The sequence below is a fragment of the Alosa sapidissima genome, chromosome 24 (genome assembly GCF_018492685.1).
Source record: "Alosa sapidissima isolate fAloSap1 chromosome 24, fAloSap1.pri, whole genome shotgun sequence".
NCBI classification, from domain to species: domain Eukaryota; kingdom Metazoa; phylum Chordata; class Actinopteri; order Clupeiformes; family Clupeidae; genus Alosa; species Alosa sapidissima.
In genome coordinates, this window is record NC_055980.1 from 6,545,022 (window position 1) to 6,564,844 (window position 19,823).

At 44.3% G+C, this 19,823-nt stretch overlaps 1 protein-coding gene across 1 annotated transcript in view; it reads left to right on the forward strand.

Moving 5' to 3' along the window:
- The window catches only part of LOC121699753 (protein bicaudal C homolog 1-like), a 79,836-nt gene that overhangs the window by 7,888 nt on the left and 52,125 nt on the right, over window positions 1–19,823 (forward strand). Inside the window, exons 2-3 of the mRNA XM_042082131.1 lie at window positions 7,466–7,512; window positions 17,784–17,853. Of these exons, the coding sequence (XP_041938065.1) occupies window positions 7,466–7,512; window positions 17,784–17,853 (117 nt within the window). The remainder of the gene's footprint in view (window positions 1–7,465; window positions 7,513–17,783; window positions 17,854–19,823) is intronic.

A 19,823-nucleotide genomic window follows, 5' to 3' on the forward strand; every position in this document is an offset into this window, starting at 1 on the left:
CTCTCCTCACCTCTCTCTCGCTACCCTTCTCCTCTTCTATTCTCCTTTCCTATCCTCTCTTCCTCTCCTCCTCTCTCTTCCTCTTTTCTTATCTTGTTCTCCTATTTCCTTTAATCGCCTCTTCTCTCTTTCCTCTCTTTTATCCCTCTATCCTCACCTTTCTCTTTTCCTTCCCTTTCCTCTCCTCTCCTCATCTCTCTTCCGTCCGTGACCTGGCCAACCTCTGTTTGTTTAGCTTTGTCCATTAGATTTGTGTGCTGCATTGTCCTCTCTCCCCTAAGAATCCCCGTCACTCACTTTCCTCAATTTCCACTGAACTATTTAACATCACAATATCACAGCAATGAAGAACCAGAGCTGGAAAATTCCATTTTTGACCTTCCTTGGAAAGTTGTTACAGATTCAGGTGGAAACACACACAAACACACACACACGTGAGTGCACACACACACAGACAAACATAAACACACACACAAATATGTAAACACATACACTCACACACAAACACACATACCGAGCGAAGGAGAGAGGGAGAGAGAGAGAAGGAGGGAGGGAGGGGGTGAGAGACCAGGAAGTCCTGGTTAGTGTCGGTTGGCTGGGCGACCTGGGGGGAGGAGGAGGAGGTGGGTGGATTCCTCCCTGTGTTGGCAGCGCATAATTCACAGCAGCTGTTGGAGAGGCTGAGGAGACGCTGCTCCGGGAAGTTGGCTCTGACCGGAGACTGTTATGACAAGAGATGGAAAGAGCCCCATTACAACCCTAGCTACTTTGGCCTTCTTGAGAGGTTAAAAACAAAACAAAAAATGCTCATGTTGTTTTTCCTCTGCAAAATGTGAACTGGTAACTTAGTGATGTGGCTTAAAGCATGGTATTTTTTGAAGTAGAGTGTCTGTTATTATTTCATAAGTAAACAGAGACGTACTGTATTATTACATATTTGTTTAAACCACTTGTTATTGAGAATTTTTTCGTTGTTTTTACTGTTTTTTTATGTGTGGCCATTATTTCTGTGTAAATGAAAGCATCTTGGACTTTTCCCAATAGAAAAATATCATTTGGCATTAGAATGACAAAAAGTTTGCAGGCTTTTACAGCGCAATAAATAACAATAAGCCCATTTAACACCACAGATTCTTTTGTTTTTTTATTTGGAATTGGGATCACTGGTGGTGGCAGTATGTTCATCATAACATGTCAAAACAAAAACTACAATTTTAGTACATTTTGAGTTTCTGGTAGTTCCCTGATATACTGTACATGCATCAGTCATTGTAAAGACATACAAAGGTATACAAAGCCACAAAGATATTTTTTGAACGTTTTATCAACTGTGTGTGGTATTGACCACCCATTTAGTCCACACCCTCTATGTCATGTCTGTGGAAAAAAACATCTTTGTATCAGCTGCTTGTATGTGTTGTCATCTTTGTTTTCCTTTTCTGTCAAGAAAATGTATGTCTAAAACTAAAAGTTTCAGAGTTTTGGTTCACCATTTCCTGTGGTAGTTAGCTTGCCGCATAGCCCGCATTATTTAGCAGAGTCTCCAACTGGAGCAGAGCGTTTTAATGGTTTCTCAATGAGCTTCATCAGTCTGGCTCTCTCTCTCTTAGCGGTCCCTGTGCTAATGGGTACTGCGACTTCATACAGCAGGGACCTGCCGGCCCAGAGTGGATTCTTATGCCCTGGGGTCACACCTTTGCCAACACACTGAAGCCATTTGTTATACGCAGCTCACTTCACTCACGCCAGCCGCACAGACTGTTTTATCATCATTTCTAAAAACAAATACTTTCCCCCTCTCTCACATCTGTGCCTGAAATGCAGATTTAAATGACTGGGGTTTGTTTGTTTTTTAAGTAAATGTGCAGAAACACTAGGTTGTATTTTTAAGAACGCAGGTGTGATTTGACAGTCACTTCACACCTGTACTGAATGAGCTAGGGCAGATTTATTTTTAACAGCATGCCTGCTGACTAGTAATTCACTGGCGCAGACCTCATACCACATATCATATGAGGCATGATGGTATCTCTGGATTCAGACTGCCCTGTACAGACACGGAAAATTCAATGTTATAATGAAATAGTGAAAATAGGACTGTGTGAACCTCCTTTTTGTTTAGACTTAGATGCTGACAATAACAATAGACCCAAAAGGAATGCAAAAACCATAAAAAAACCCAACAACATTTAACATAGCTGATGTTATGTACAACATAACTGATGTCTTTTGGCAATATAGCTGGCTGTGTCGTGTGCCCTGCAAGCTTTTATTACATTTCCGCGACATGATCTGACCCTGAGCTCAGAAAAGAATAGTGCACAGCTTGCGTTATTTGGAATGACAGGTGTATTGATCTGTCAATCACATCAACATCACAAGTAATTTGAGGATGAGCACTAGAAGTAGTAGAAAATTGTTGCACACTGTTACTTTAACAACAGCAACATTTTTGGAATACCCATGGATTTCTCATAAATGGAAAAAATTATATTGCATCACTTTCCCATCACTTTAGATAGCATCTGTTTGCTAATATAGACATGCTCTACTCTAGTCAAATGTCTATGATGAGACTCTTTGGAGTGTTTGTGGTGTAAATGCATGACTGATACTTTTGTTTGTAGTATATGATGTTTTAAACAGCCTGTTGTTTATGGATCGTAAAAACCATTAGGACATGCCTCGCTCAGTGTACATTATGTAGTGAATCCATTACAGCATCACAGCTGACGACATGCGGTCCAACAATTATAAAGCCAGCAAATCCCGTTCTGCTGGAACCTTGACCAACCAGGACGGAACATTGCACATCTGTGAGTTTGTTTTTGTGTTGCTAGGAAACAGCAGACATTATTTTTCCCCTTTCGAAGCCCACCGCGATGAGGCTAAAGCTGTCAGGAATATAGGGTCCTCTACTCTTTCATTCTCTCTCTCTCTTTTTCTCTCTGACTGTCTCACATCCATTTATCTCTCTATCTTTCCATTCCCTACTCTCACCCTTTCCATCATCCTTTCTTCCCCCCTTTTTTCTTCTTGCATACCTTTTCATCTTTCTTCTCCTCTTTTCTCAGTATGAATGACTTTACACATCTCAATCACTTCATCCTTCTCTCTCCCTTACTCTTCTGGCCAACCTCTTTCTTTATCTCATCCTGCCATCTGTCTTTGTTCCTCCCCCAATCACTTGTTGCTTTGTCTCCTTTTCCATATCCATCTCTCTCATCCGCCTCTCATCTCTCTCTCTCTCTCCCTCTCTGAGTTGTTTATCTCAGCAACCCCTCTCTGTATATCCCACAGTGGACCACACTAATGACCCCAGTTAACCACAACCACATCGCTGATTGCCAATGCTTGAATGTCAAAGACAGTCGCGCATTTTCATGCTTGTGTGTTGTTTTGCACCGCTAACTTCCACGACGGCTTGAAATCATTTGTCTGGACGGCCCTCTCCAGGAGTGATATCACTGGAAACGCACCGCGCTGGTACCAGCCGAGAACAGCCAACTCAAACACGTCTCAGTACCGTTTTTCGCTTGATAAATACGCCGCGCTGGTATTTCCGAACTGACGCAGCTGGTTTTGATAGGAGCCCATGCAGAAGACATCTCTTCATGTGCTTTTGGTTACCTGCTGGGGTCGGACTGTTTGTGCCCACCGGCCATTTGCAACCAATTGCGATTTACAGCAATGTTCTGTACTCCTTCCTGACAATGATTAGTTCTGATCCGTTCTGATTCTATGATCAGACACAACTGATTCCAGGTTGAAGTTATGCTTACATTCAGCCATTTGGACACTTCCGTAGTATAGTTGATTGATATTGCTGATTGAGAGAATAGCAGAAAGCACTGTCATGTCCTTTCTGTACTCAACGAGTCAGATCAGTGATCTACTGTATGATAGATGTTATTGAGAACACTTCAGAAAATAGGGACCAAGTTTTGTTTTGTGAAGTTAATCACTATGATGGAATCAGCATGCTCCGTTGTTCCCATAGCATCAGCAACAATAATGCGCAATGATCTTTCCCATTATAAAACTAAAATAAGCGGATCAGTGGGAATGCCAGGATTCCCATAAAAACCTTCCCTTGCAGATTTTCAGGCTAACCAGCCATGATGGCACCCCAGCATCCTCCACAGCGAGGCTGGGTTGCCGAAGCTCACCGCCGCCTTGGCAACAAACCACACTGGCCGTGTGGTTGGCAGCAGACGGAGTGTGGCCGGACGACAAGGCTGAGCTTTTGTGTAAAGCTGTCAGAGATGGTCAGCTATTGTCTGGAGTCTGGACACCTCTCTGCTGCCCAGAAGCGTGGAGTGTTTTTTTATTATTATTATTCCCCCCACCCAACCTTCCATCCATCCAGTCATCCACCAAACCTTCCATCCATCATCCATTCATCCATCTATTAATCAATAAATTCCGCTCATCGATATTCTTTAAAACTTTTACAAGGGAGAAACTGAGACACTACTTTCTTTCCAACCCATACATTTCAACCCAGTGCTTTGAGGACTGTCAAGGAAGGTTTTACCCACTACATATTGGAAGGTGCTGTCTTTTAGCACACTAGTTCTCATTCCTTGTTCTGTAATCTTCATCTTACTTTGCTAGACTTCCCTGACTGAATCTATCAGTGGCCCACTGTATTGAACACAGCTGGTTTAGCTTGTTTAGCATCCTACTTACTTGGATACAGGAATAGATAGCTGCAAGATGTGTAGGGCATGAGCAATTCAGAACTTGGATTGACAACCTCGGTTGTAGATCGTTAAAAGGGAGTCAACATTTGTCCTTTTTTGTATTCTTCTGCCTTTTATCTGCAAAGTGATTGAAGCAACACGCTTGGCGTTGTGATTGACAGGGTCTCAGCATTTGTCTTGCACCCCATAATTTAGTTGATTTATTCTCATATGATACATGGTGTACTGTGTGTGCATAAGACAGATGTGTGGGAAAGAGGAAGATCGCCCTGCAGACTCGATCGCTAGCTTGCTCGCTCGCCTTTGACTGCCAGCGATAAGACGCTTGAGATTAGCAGCTGCTCTTGTTGCTGTTGTTGTTGTTTGTTAGAGCCAGAATGCTTTTTTTCATTAGAGAAGAGGGAAATATGGAGTTACAATAGATGGTGTAAAGAACAGCTAATGTCCATGCAGAGTTAGTATTCGTTAGCGTATATAGATTTGGATTTGTTGGCCTTTAAAGCATTTCTCTTTCTCACTCTCGCTCTCGCTCTCTCTCTCTGTCTCTCTATGTGTGTGTGTGTTTGTGTGGAAGGGTGTTTATGAATACCTTGTGGTTTTCAGCATTGATGTGCAAGATAGTCTGTTAAAACAGCAGGTATTTGGTAGGCCAAGGTGTAATATAACCTTTATTGACCATACCAATTCACTTTTGGCTCGAACTGCTCTACAAGGAATCTTAAGACATAAAATACACGTTGTTAGGTAGGACATGGAGGATGAATTATACTAGTGGCCGCTTGTTGGACTGATAGGTGTGCTTTAATATGAGTATTTTATAAGAATTATCTGCCTAAAAAAGCATACAACACAGTCCTGCTTTAATAATGGCATAATTCACAAGTAAACCACAGTTTAAATGAGAAATGAATTACATTTATACTCACGCAGTTATTTCCACAGCTGGCATCCAAACACCCCTCAGCACTGTTATTCTATTTATTTTAACTTACTCTTGTTTTAACTAAGTACCCTGCACTTGAGTTACCCCCCATCCAAACACACACACACACACAAACACACACACACACACACACAAACACACACACAGAGACACACATTACTGTGTTCAGATGCCTTTTGGGGCATTTTATCCGAGTCTTGTGGTCCTGCAGGACTGACTCAGCTGGTGCCGGCGGTTTTGGGGGCAATATTCAGCCAATCTGCTCCCAAAAAAACTGCCTTGTAATTGGCCCGTTATAAATAAACCTTTTATACAGCACCGGGTTCCAGCAAGCACTCTGGAAGGCAGAGATCTGCGTCGGATTGGAACCTTGTAAGGATGGCAATGAGGTTATGTTTTTGTGGTGCTCTGTACTGTTTTGTAAGTGACCGGATGAAACTTCATATTTCAATTGGGCCCACTTGTGTTTTCTAACTTTTCTGGCTTATTTGGTGTATTTGCCAAACATTCAATTTTGTCTGACATGTTGAAGCCTTTCATGAAAATGCAACTCCAAAAATCCTGAAATCTGAAGTTGACATCATTTGACACAAATGGTTGACATTAGAAAAGAAAAACTTGGGGCTACCTAACTATAATAAAAAGTAATTGGTAATTGGAAAAATCAAGCCCAAACCTCAGAGTGTTTGTTGGAAGGGGCTGGTTGGCAGGCTAGGCAAGTGCTGACAGTCAGGTCTTAACTCTGCTCCCCCACGCACCTCGGCTATCTAACCCAGTGGAGTAATACTGACCAGTGTTCTTTGAGAGCAGACCCACCACTGCATCTCTGCTATCTAACCCAGTGGAGTAATACACACCCACCATGGCTACAGGCCTTTGTAGAATACTCCAGGTGTGTGAGCTGTAAGTAAAATATTTATTAAAATAACAGAATGCCCCTTTATAGCGTTCACTTTTGACTGTACCTCCTTCATATGTTGTATGTGCTATATGGTGTATTCTATGACTACATAACCCAAGATGAGAAGGCGCTCATCAAAACCTTCCTCTGAGTGCAATCACTGCCACATGCTTTGTGGTAGAGTAGATTAAAAATCCAGCTTTTTTATCAGTCTCTTCTTGATGCATACCATTGCCTCACTAGAGCTGAACTTGGATATAGTGCTTGGACAGTCTTAAATGAGTGTGTTTGGAGTTTTTTGTATTCTTGTCTAAAAATACAGTTTGGAGTCGGAGTTTTGCTGGATTTTGTCAGGCAGCACTGCACATTTGGCCGGACGTGTGGGTGTGATGAGGGGGTGAAACTGGTGTGCGCGTGACTTGGAGTCAATTTCTTGGAGACTGTCACACTCTGATGATAACCCCATCATCTGCCTATGGTTAAGCTCTTTAGAGAAAGGCTGGAACTGCTCAAAACTCAGCGTGGCAGTGCTCTGGGGACAGAAGCTGAATGGATCATGATCTGTGTTGGATAAGGCTGAAGGGTTAAACTAAAGTCTAACTGCTACAGACATGTGTCTAACTCACCTAAAAAGAGAACAGCAGCCTGATCAGCAACATTTGTTAGAATAATGTTTTGTTTTTTATTCTAATGCTGTGTGAACCATCTATCTATTTCTCACATACATTATTTTTACTTGTATCACACTTTGAATGAATGACAGTTGTAGCAGCTTAACTGTTTAAATAGTTTTGTGATATTTTTTCACTCATATCATAAATGTGGTGGTTAAAAAAGGCAGGAACATACATGTATATGATGATTAGCTTTTTGAAACAATTAATTAAAAAAAAATCTTGTTGTTCTTCTCTGCAGCTGCCACAGAGGGAAGAGCAAATGGAGGAGAGGACTTCTTCCAGAAGGTACAGTAGGAGCACTTGCTCTAGCTCAATGCTTCTCTGGCATCCCTTTACCCTTACCTCTCTCACCCAGCTGCCAATAAAGTAGGTCAGAATCCACAGCAGGCACATGTCCAGTACAACCTGCAAATGTGCTGCATATGCCCATCAGCCTGTCAGTATGGTCACTAGAGTCAGGCTTTAGTACCACGCTTATGGGTCAGCTGTTGAGTGTCTGCGATGTGTATGGGCATCAGACTCTGAAAGGTTTGGTCGGACATTCTAATCCAGTACACTTTTTCCTCAAATTCAGCGAACCGCTTGTCATGGCCATCAACACTGTGCATCAGAAGCACAGAAGGGAGGGGTAGAATTGGACTAGCCTGTTGAGCTCAAATGACAACCTTTCATCAGAATCACACACTAAACCTTTAATTCTCGCTTGCTGAAGTGGGACTTTCACACTGATTTTATGAGTCGGTTGTCAGGCTTGTCTTTCATTTGAAATCCCCCCTTAAACGCTTGTCGTCAGTGGGCATCGGCAGTGTTGAATGGCAGAGCAGGAGTAGGGGGTTGATTGGGCTGGTTGCACTTGAAGATTGAGTTTCACGTTTGAGTGCTTTGAGGTGGGGGGGGGTAGCCTGGTGACCTGACACACTCAACAGAAGTCACGACATTATATGAAAAACAGGTCTGCTCCTGAGTCTTGGTCGAGGACTGGAGGTAGCCAAGCAAAGCACCGGGTGCGTGTTTTTATTCTTTCGGGAGGCTGGGATGGAAATGGCGAATAAGCTTTTTTTGGGATGAAGGAGGGTGGTGGGGGGTGCTGTACTGAGCTCACAGACCTAATTGGCGCAGAGTGGACAAACACAACTGGGCAGCCAGGTGAATGTGGGTGCCCCAGACGCAGGCAAGGAGTTGAGAGGAGACCCAGAGACCTAAATGTGACCATTTGCACCCGGTCGACTGTGCCACCGCAGGCCAGAGAGAATGAAAACACCTTTAAAATAAACACCTACATTTTCGTTTTTTATGTTTCTTTTTTTTATTATTATTATTTTCACCCTGCTGAGTGACCAGTATGTCCATTTCACACACACAAAAAAATCCAGTGTGTGTGCAGGAGCTCTGGGGGTCTATTATTGGTGTGAAGTGGAATTTGTGTGGGAAAATAAACGTGTTTTGGGGTGGGGGGTGGGAATGGATTACTGGGGGACTGGGTGTGTGTGGGGGTGTTACTGCCAGACGGCCGAGCTCTTGACACAGGTTACTTTTGGCTACTGCTGCTGCCCCTGAGACCCTGGAGGCCTCCATGTGCTCTCAGACGCAGCGGATTCTCTCGAGCCTCACATTTACACATGTCAATCCGGCCCTTTCCAAATAAACGGCGCTCCCGGGCATGTCATGCTACGTATATTTGTAGTTTGTCAGTGGAATTAGTCGCTGTTGAGTGGAGGATTTGCTGAGGAGCCCGAAATTGCCAGGCTCCTGTTGCAGAGCGAGGGGCTCGGATGTGGAAGGTTCCAGAAGAATTGCCAATTTGAGTAGTGAAGCAGTGATGCGCATGGCTAGGGTGTTTTTACTTCTCTCTTGACATTGACATGGCGTAGGTGAAAAGAGATCCTCAATCCAAACAGTCTCCTCTGCACAACGTGAAAGCAGAACGTCGCTGTGAGACCTTGACAAATTGATGTCCAATTATTCAGAGCATAACTAGAGATGGGTTTTGATTTTTACCACAGGGGAGGTGTGTGTGTGTGTGTGTGTGTGTGTGTGTGTGTGTGTGTGTGTGTGTGTGTGGTTCAAGGTATGGCAGCGTTTAAAGTGATTTCCCCTTTCTTTTTCATTCGCTAAAAAGACAAGGCTTGAAATGTAATCTGTTCTTGACGTTGATATGCACCTGGTTCAGACGTCTACAGCTGGGTGTCAATGGAATACACTGAACCCCCCCCCACCCCCCCCACACAAAATAAATAGCTGACTCAGCATTCCACGGTAGAATGCTCATATTCATTGGCTCACTCGACCCCCTCACCCCCCACCCTGGTCACCGGATCGGACCCCAAAAATCACCCGTGTTTTCAATCACAACACCGGAGTTCCCGCCGATCTCGGCCGCGATCCCCCGCCCGCCCCATCTCTCCCTCTCACCCAAGGCCACGCCAGAGGCCATGCTGAGCCGCTTACACAATGGAGGGATTCAGCCGTGTTTACGCTCTCGCTGTGCGTGCCCGAGATTTTCAGGGGGGCCACCTTCACCTTCAAAAACGAAAATAACTAAACCTCTTCTCGGATCCCTCTCAACCTCTCACTCTCCTAGTCACAAACGCAGCCAATGTCAGGACCATCTGTCTGTAGGTGCTGAAGCTTCAGTGTAGTTGGTTCAAGGTCGCTTTGGGGTTGGGGTTGGGTTGGGGGGGGGGTCATGCTGTTGTCTGATTGTTGTTCTAAGTCAGTGCTCCCAGAATCATCTTGGTCTTAGGGAGATCTCACATACCTTCCAGTTCTCGGCAAGCTTTTGATAAACGTTCAGTTTCAGGTTCTGGCAAGGTTGTGGTTGTTCAGAGTGTTCAAACATGTTGAAAGAAGTTTCAGTGTTCAGTGATCAGTATGCTGACCAGGCATGGGCTAATACCACACTGCTAAGTAAACGCATCCTCGCTAATCCAAAGACGGTGTAGATCATTTGCGTCTCAACAGTCTCTGAACCTGAAGCATTGTCAACCCTTTCCGCATATTCAGTCCAGTTACGTCATTACTGGACATTCTATGTCAAACCCAGAATGCCATAATAGAAGTTTATTTATGAAATACAGTATGTAAAGCTAAAAACTACTACAGCTGAAGATTTATCAAAGTAGTCATCCGCTGCTGAAGGTACCTACCTAAAATAGAACTGAATTATAATCAACCTGTCAACAGTGGTGACTTTGGAGTTTGTTACAAAACAATCGACGGCTTAAATTCGTTTTTCGGGTTAGCACAATGTGCCACTCAAAAGGGTCTTGTTGTGTGTAGGGTTCTAGGTGTGTGTTTGTTTGTTTGTTAACTCTCTCTCTCTTGCTCTCGCTCTCTATTACTGTGTGTGTCTGTGTGTGTGTGTGTGTAGGTGTGTGTGTGTGTGTGTGTGTGTGTGTGTGTCTGTATTCTTCTGTATTGTCTGCTTCTCTATCTGCTGTTCTGCTTCGGTCTATTCTACTTCTCTATCTCAGGACTCTATACTGTGTGCACCCAGTCAGTGTTGGTGATGAAAGGGTCATGCCAGCGTGGCTGTGGATACTCACCCAAGCAATAGAGCATCTGAAGGGTCCAAGGGGAAAGTACAACACTGTGGTTTGCATGGTCAGGTCGTCATAAACACCATTCATCATGCATGAAAATGTTAGGGATAGTGTCTAATGTTTGGACCTTTCGGGAAGAATGTTGGAGCTGGATTTGACTTCAACAACGGACTCATTTTCACAAAACTGAGGCTTAAAACAGTGGTTTTGGGTTTTATTTGTTTTACAGGTAAATACAGCCTGCACTGGCAGAAAGGCCAACATTGTCTCTGATTTCCGTCATTATTCAGTCTAATTCCAACAAATTCATATAATTCAAATGGCTGTGAAACTCAATCGTTTTGATATTCAACTTGCGTTAATTCTCTGCTGAAATTACTTTCAGGTTTTTTTTTTGTCCACCTGGAATAAAGGCTTGAACCGCGAAACAAAATCCTTTTGTGTATATGGTCGTAAAATCGCTCACGAACTAACTCGTGTGGCATTCTTTTCTTTGCAGATCTGGCTAATCTCTCAACCTTTGGCTGATATTAAAACAAAAACATTTCACATGTGTTATGGATTTCGGACATGCAAAAACAAATATCACGCGTCCGATAGGATCGTCCAGAACATTTGGTATAGTCTGGGCCGTAAAGTCTCTCTCAATCTCTTGTGTGTCACTTATTCACGTGTGCTAATGGAAAATAGGTTTCGAGGACCTCGTTTCCTGTGGGTTTCAGCAATCCCCCCCCCCTCCTCCCTCCCTCACCCTCCTCCTCAACCCCTCGACACCCACGCCCACGCCTGGACATGCCTCAAGGCCTTGGTGAGGTGAAGTGGTCACAGAAGATGAGGACTTCAGGGAAAGAAAGAGAGGGAAAGAAAGAGAAAGGGAGAGAGAGAGAGAGAGAGAGAGAAAGTGAGTATGCAGGCCTGGAGAAGGAGCACCATGTGTTTTCCGATCGCTGTTCGATGAAACCTAATCCGTCTCCAGTGACAACAAGATCATATGGAAGCACTTTGTCCAGGACTGCAGCATCAGATCTAGCCCCGTCCTTACCCCGCTAGATGTGTGTGTGTGTGTGTGTGTGTGTGTGTGTGTGTGTGTGTGTGTGTGTGTGTGTGTGTGTGCGTGCGCGTGTGTGTACATGTGGGTGTGTGTGTGCGTGTGTGTGCGTGTGTGTGCGCATGGTTGTGTGTGTGTGCGTTTGTGGGCGTGTGTGTGTGTGTGTGGGGGGGGGGGGGGGGGGGGGGTAACTTGACTGACTCTCATCCACATCCTTCATTCTCCATTCAGTGTCTATCTGTGTTTTGAGTTGCGCTGGTACATCAGAGTTATTTTTCAACCGAAGCTGTGGCTTTTTCCAAAACAATCGGCAGGGTTTTTCCCAAGGCCTGGGAGGGAAATGAAGGGTGTGTGAATCTTAAAACTAGTACAGCTTTATTTAATTTATGTAACTTTTTTTTTTTGTATCGTGAAATCTCCCACTGAGTCTCACAGCGATTGGGAAAAGGGAACTGGCATCACACTGGAGTATCCCGCAAGTGCCCCTGTCCTCCCACCTCATGCTCTGACCAACGGAAATAAACGGGTGTTGGATCACTCTCAGAAAATGTAGGAGGAGGGTCGAAGAAAAAGACAAAAAAAAAAAAAAACGTCTGAAAACAAAAACATTCGTCGTCTCCATTAAAAATAGATGCGGCTGATGGCTGGAATGCACCGTTCATGAATCACTCAGGGACTGAGACGTTCTGAGATCATAGGTTGTTCAGAATGGCTAATACAGCCTCATCGAGGACTATGAGTGGGTGGTGGGGGCGGTGTAGGAGTCGGTGATGGTGGTAGTCACTGACTGGTGTGGGAAATAGATGCTATTGTTGCCTGTTGTTGTTGCCTTGGCATCTCACACACATTTGTGTGGGTGTTTTCCTTCATCAGGCATCTGTCTTTAATCAGAGGGCAAACAGTGATTCTCTTCCCAGAGTAGCAGAAATAGTTTTGTCATGCTATACATAGCCTAAAACTGTTGCACCAAAACGAATAGGCTCTCCAAGCACACTTGCATATGCATTTCATAATCCAGTCTGAAAAAAAATAGAATCCATCTGTAAATTCTCAAAGAGTCATTTTTCATTTTGTTTATTGTCTTTTGGTGGTGCAAATGTGGACGGCTGATTAAAATCGTTTGTGTCTTTATATCGTGTTAGCGGTTTGCTAACAAAGATGAGCAAGGGTAACAGAGGATATGGAGTGCCAAGCATAATCTCAAAGATGATTAATTTAACTCAAGTAATATTCCATGGAGGTTCCATTTAGATCAGAGTATTCCAAGGACTACAATGTGAACCAGATTAATATTCCATGGAATCCCGTTTAGATCAGAGTAATTTTCCACAGACTGCTATTGGAATGCCAACAGGTCTATTTTTCTGGCCATACTATATACCAAGACCCTCAGTGGAGTTGCAGCTTTTTTCTTAATCCTAAAACTATTAAAACCTTCCTGTGTTAACCAGCTCTAAAGCCTGGTACCTTTAAGGCATTTTTGTCATTATTCAAGGTGGATTATGGAACAATGGTGGGGCCTTAAACCAAACACAAATAGACACACACACACACGCACACGCACACGCACATGCACATGCACATACACACCACACATACACACACACACACACACACACACACACGCACATGCACATGCACATACACACCACACACACACATACATGCACACACACGCCACACACACACACACACACACACACACACAGGCACGTGCATGTACTCACATACATTATGTGCATGAAAAGACACACTCACACATTTACACATATATACAAACATACACACAAGCACATGTATACACACTCATAGATGTTCACACACACGCACACAAGCACTCACGCACGCACACCACACACACACACACACACACACATACAAAAGCCCAAACGCCAACCAGATATTTTGAAGTGTGATCCTTTCACATCCACACTGAGTGAAAACACTGACATCGCTTCTGCAACTTCAGTGGAGTTTCCCAACACACACCTCGCAGCTCTGCTTTACATGCAGAGACAGCTGGACACAGTGGTCACCCAGATCCGTCCGATGCCAAGCTATTTAGTCAAGGTCAAAAACAGCCGTCTCTGTGTTCCCACAGGGAGCGTATTGCTTTCTTCAGACACTACTGCTCGGAAGTGGACTCTGCCAAGGCATTTAAGCCAGCCGTCAAGGCACCAGGGCCGACCAACTCTGTTATTTGTCTGAAGTGACAGTTCTGCTCTGTCCTGTGCCCCATCACGTGACATCTTGGTCACTTTTTAAAACAAACATCCCCCGACCGCTCGTGTTTTTAGATTGCGCTCCACGTGCGCTTGGCGATCGGGTGAAAAACACGTCCTCTGCAGCCACGATGTCGCAGCAGCAGTCTTACAGAACCCTTTCAAAGGGTCGCAGCTGAGTCAACAAGCATCCGTCCACAGCCCATAACACCCCATTGCCCCCACACACACACACACACACACACGCACTTCACCCTCACCAAGAGCTTTTGTAACAACAGCGGAGTTCTGTTTGCGAGTGCAGTGCTGAGACCCAGGTGGTGGAGCCGAGCAGACCAGACTCCCCCGACTCCCAGTCCCAGCGAGCACCAGCCAGCAGCGTCAAGCAGCAGCTGAGCGCAGGCACGCAGTGGTGGAGGTGGGGCAGGAAACAGGTGCCAAACCCGCCAGATTCCCCATCCTCCTCCGCCTCCTCCTCGCCGGACTCTCCCTCTCCCCACAGGACGGTGCGGAGCGGCGCAGCCAACGCGGCACGGCACGGGTTCAAACATGCGCCGGGTTCCATAACAACTGGACGATTACATAAAGCAGGGTCAGTACAGAGCATGCTCTTCGTCAGCTGATGGGCTCCAAGGCCGAGCAAAGCTGTCCAGATGTTTTTTGAGCACGGAACATAATTAATCAGGGAACACACTGATGTTGAAGTAATTGTTTTTGGGTCTCAGATCTTTCATAAAATCATATTCAGCCTTGAGCGCACAAGACTTTTTTTTTTTTTTTGAGCTTTTTTTGGTTGTTCCTCGGTATGCCTTTTTTGTATTCCCAGTCCATTCAACAAGCTTGTTGTTCACAACTTTGAGATCTACATGGATAAGATCAGTGGTTCCTGACCACTTCCAAGAATGACAATATCTGCAATTGTATGAAGTAGTTGGCGGTGGTGCTTTTTAAAAGTGTCTTGCTTAATTAAGAAAAACACAAAAACCCATTTTAATGGTGTCATGTGACACATCATTAAGACATGTTGGGCAATACGCTACCTGGAGGGATATGTATGTTCTGTTTGCATATGTCACTCATGTCGGCACACCTGGGCCAAAATCAGCAGTAGCTTTCGGGATAAAGCGAACTTTCACACGGAATCATCTTTTGGTGCGGGAGGCAGTCCAGAAGACACTGAGTTGCGCCTGCGGGATCCTCACAGACACAGAACACAGCGGCTCGCTCTGTGGCCATGGAGCCGTTGGGTTTTGTGGGCGATGCGCTCGTTTGTCAGGAGAGGCGCTCATGAAAGACGCATGTGTAGCGGGGCATTCATCAGAAACCCACTCCAGTGAGGCCCTCTGGGCCAGGGCCCAGCTCAAGCCAAAGCTTCCAAAAATGATGTCAGTTGCTGTGTGATTTTGTAACTGTGTGTGTGTGTGTGTGTGTATGTGTCTGTATGTGTGTGTGTGTGTGTGTGTGTGTGTGTGTGTGTGTGTGTGTGTGTGTGTGTGTGTATTATCCTGTGAGGCTGATATATGATCAGTCAAGATCAGAAATGAATCAAGTTCTGATCAGGAAATGATCTGGATAAACACAGGAAATGATCTCATCATTAAGAAGTGTCCTGGCAAGATAAAGGGTAATTGAGCAGGACAACATGACTGTTTTTCAAGTCAGAGGATCCTCAAGGATTCGTGCTTGGTAGAACTGAGCCTTGCTGAGTCAAATCCTTTAAAGACAAGGCAAGGCATCTTTTTAGCGTTTGGAAAAAACACACACAATGGAACAGACTAGCAAATGTGCAGGAAGCTGCAGGAGTGCGTTTTTGAAAAGCATGCCGCCTGCCCGCTTCTTTTTCAAAAAACAATGAATGCACCACTGTCTCTCATTTCTCCCATGTCAATAAATTAAATGAGACATTTTTGATTTATTTGCCAAAATAAACCACAGAGCAGCAACCATTACGCAAAATCGTAAAGAGAAAACTGTAGTATTTAGCTCGCTATTGTTCTCATTAGAAAAGGTTTAAATACCCTTCCTAAATGGCTTCTTTAAATTCGACAACATGAAGGACTTTGGTCTTGGTAGAATTTGGTAGACTTTGATGGATGCTTGACATTGGAACAGTACTTCGGTGGATTATAATGATGTAACATCCTTCAAATAACAGCCTTGAAGGATCCCACCTTAACTTTGAGAAACAGCCTCTCATCTCTGTCCAGCTTTAGATATGGGAAGATAGAGGGAAGAGGTTCAGTAAGCCCACAACCTTGAAAACTAACCCCATGTGGGCGATATATATCAAACTTCTCATTTGCAATTACTTTCTGCAGATCAACATTTTTCCAAGCAGTTTAGACTGACTGTTTAGTTAGGCATTGCGTGTTTTCCCAGCCGTAGGCTCCCAGCTATGTAGGCGTGCCTCCTCATTATAGTTTTGAACAGTAGATTAATTGGGTGCCTCTGGTCAATGTATGTGTCGGACGTATGTGTGTGTGTGTGTGTGTGTGTGTGTGTGTGTGTGTGTGTGTGTGTGTGTGTGTGTGTGTGTTTGTCTCCATTGTGATGACACATGCATTGTGTTTCTTTGGCCACTTCCTGGCTGGAGCAGTGTAATTGCTGTTGGGATCTTTTGTAACGCGCACTCTGACACTGAGAAAGAAAAAGAAAAAAAATGGAGGATTCTACCCCCTAATTTTTCTTCTACACTTCACCAACTGGAACGATGTGGTGTTTTTTTTTTGCTCATAAATGTTTCGGTTTGTTTTAATTGGAAATGATTCCACTCTTGCAGCTGGCCCTGCGACAGCCTGCTTTACAGTAGATTAGTGGTACAAAACGCTCAGGAACATTCCTGTTGATGAGCTTTTTTCCAAGAGAGGGCGTTAAGACAAAAAGAACAAACAAAAGTCAGGCGACGGGAATTCCAAAACCTGCCCACATAATGTTTTAAACATTTTGTCAGAGGAAATGACTTAATGTGTAACATCTCATTAAACATGGAGTGTGTGTGTGTGTGTGTGTGTGTGTGTGTGTGTGTGTGTGTGTGTGTGTGTGTGTGTGTGTGCGCGCGTGCGTGTGCGTGTGCGTGTGCGTGCGTGCGCGTGCGTGCGTGTGTGCGTGCGTGCGTGCGTGCGTGCGTGCGTGTGTGTGTGCGCGTGCGCGCGTGCGTGTGCGCGTGCGTGCGTGCGCGTGTGTGTGTGTGTGTGTGTGTGTGTGTGTGCGTGTGTGTGCGTGCGCTCGGGATTTTATTTCCCTTATATACTTCTTTATGAACAACACAGCACTGAGGTGGCTTGAATTATGTAGAACTTACGACATTGTTCCAAAATGTTTGCCCTCTGTAAGGCCCAAATAAAATGTCCTTGAATGTGGCTCTCTTGTTCTTTTGGTCCCGTAATATATATATTGTCATGTTTTGGAACCCTGTCCACCCTTGTCTAAATGTACAAAAACCTAAATCTCTCAAGGAATGCTGAAACTCTTTGTGTTGGCTTTGCAACTGGTTTATGCGTAATTATGATGTTTATTATTAATCAGCCTTAAAGTCTTTTTCTTAACCTTTCTTTATTTTACTGCAAGAGTGGAATGTTGAAAACGACGCCAGCATGTCTCCCTCATTAGTAGAGCATGGTTGTTGGCTGTCCATTACACAACGTGTCAGGAGTGTACTCAGGCCTCTTCTTTTAAGGGTGCCTTTAGAAGTGCCATGTGGATGGACCTTTCTGAAGTGCGCTGCTCGGTTTGTGTTTACCACAGGTAATGGACGAAACCAAGACTCAGATAGCTTGGCCCTCGAAACTGAAGATCGGTGCCAAGTCCAAGAAGGGTGAGTTGAGCATCTGTTCCTTCCATTCATCATTCTCTCTCTCTCTCTCTCTCTCTCTCTCTCTCTCTCTCTCTCTCTCTCTCTCTCTCTCTCTCTCTCTCTCTCTCTCTCTTATTCTTTCCCCATCTTTGCCCCCCTTATGCCAAATTCATGGAGACTGTACACTCAGTCCTCTACAAACACACTCTCTCTCTCTCACCTCTCACTCTCTCTCTCTTTCATACACACACACACACACACACACACACACACACACACACACACATACTCAAGTCAAGTCAAGTCAAGTTTATTTATATAGCGCATTTCATACACAGAGGTCATTCATTGTGCTTTACCGAAACAAAACCAAACAGTAATAGCAAATAAAAGCATAGAATGGTATAAAATAATAATTAAAAAAGTAAAGATAAAACACACAAGGTAAAATCATTTAAAAATAAAGAATAATTAAAACAACAATATAAAAGACACAAGGTAGAATAATTTAAAGACAGATTCAGAATTTGTAACTCAGTGCAGTTAGCAGAAGGCATCTGAGAACAGTTTGGTCTGAGGTCTAGATTTACAGTAAAACTGGCTACAGTTGGGGCCTTTTTGATGTCATCCGAAAGTTGGTTCCAGATCTGAACCGCATAGCAGCTAAAAGCGGCTTCACCATGTTTAGTTCTAACAGAAGGTTTTACTAACAGGTTTTTCTCCTGAGACCTGAGAGGTCGAGAAGGTGTGTACTGCTGAAGCATGTCTGATAGGTATTTAGGTCCTGCTCCATTTTCTGATTTATAACCAAGCAGTAGTGCTTTAAAGTCAATTCTGTGACTTACTGAAAGCCAGTGCAGGAACTTAAGAATTGGAGTAAAGTGCTTTTAGTTTTCGTGAGAACCCTAGCTACTGCGTTTTGTATCACCTGAAGCTGTTTGACAGTCTTTTTTAGGAAAGCCTGTGAAAAACCCATTGCAGTAATCTGCTGGACTGCTGAATCTGAAAACTGCTGGAGATAAAGGCATGATGTTTTGACATCAGCCCTGTAAGTTTGGCAATGTTTTGGAGGTGGTAAAAAGCTGATTTAGTTATTGCTTTCATGTGGCTGCATCCTATGCTTTGAACCCTTTTGGGCCAAGGAGAGTGGCTAAGTCTTTCCTCCTTCTTACCAAATATAATTACATTATTATTATATATTATACATTATGTATACAGTATGACGGTATCACTTGTTGTGTACTCTCATACTCCACCCCCCCCCACACACACAGCCATCATATGTTTACTCAGTTCCCGGTAAGCTCCCCCCTCAGGTCAAACATATCGCAGACTGTTCACAGATCAGCTTTCAGGAAAAGTTGGGATCAAAGCCCGATCACAGCCCTGGCTTCACCCGCTTCACATCTCTGCCTGACCTCAGGTCAGCTGAGAGGTCAGAGGTCAATCCGATCCCCCGCTCGGCATCATTTGTGCTGGCGGGCGGCCAGGGAGCATTGCCTGGTCAGGGAGGATTGTTACGTAATGTGGCTGTGTGTGTAGTTATCCAGTGACTGAGCACAGCAAACATCTGAGCTAATTGGGGAGTGGGGAGTTGGAAAACAAGTGGGTACAACTGACTGCAATCAGAACACACACACACATGCATACTGTAAACATGCACACATGGGTGCATGTGTATGTATGCGCCCACATACACACACAGAGACACGGACACACATACACACACACACACACACACACACACACACACACACACTCACTCACAAATACGCACACGCACACACACACACACACACATACACATGGGTGCCAGGGAAGAGATGCTTTCTCTTGCTATGTACTTCCTGTCTAACTACAGTTTATCGAGATCACTATTAAATGACCTGCCATCATTGCTTACACATACACACATTTGAACACACATACAAACATACAAATTTGTTATCTGTGTCCCCCTACACACACATTATACTAACTGATCACACACA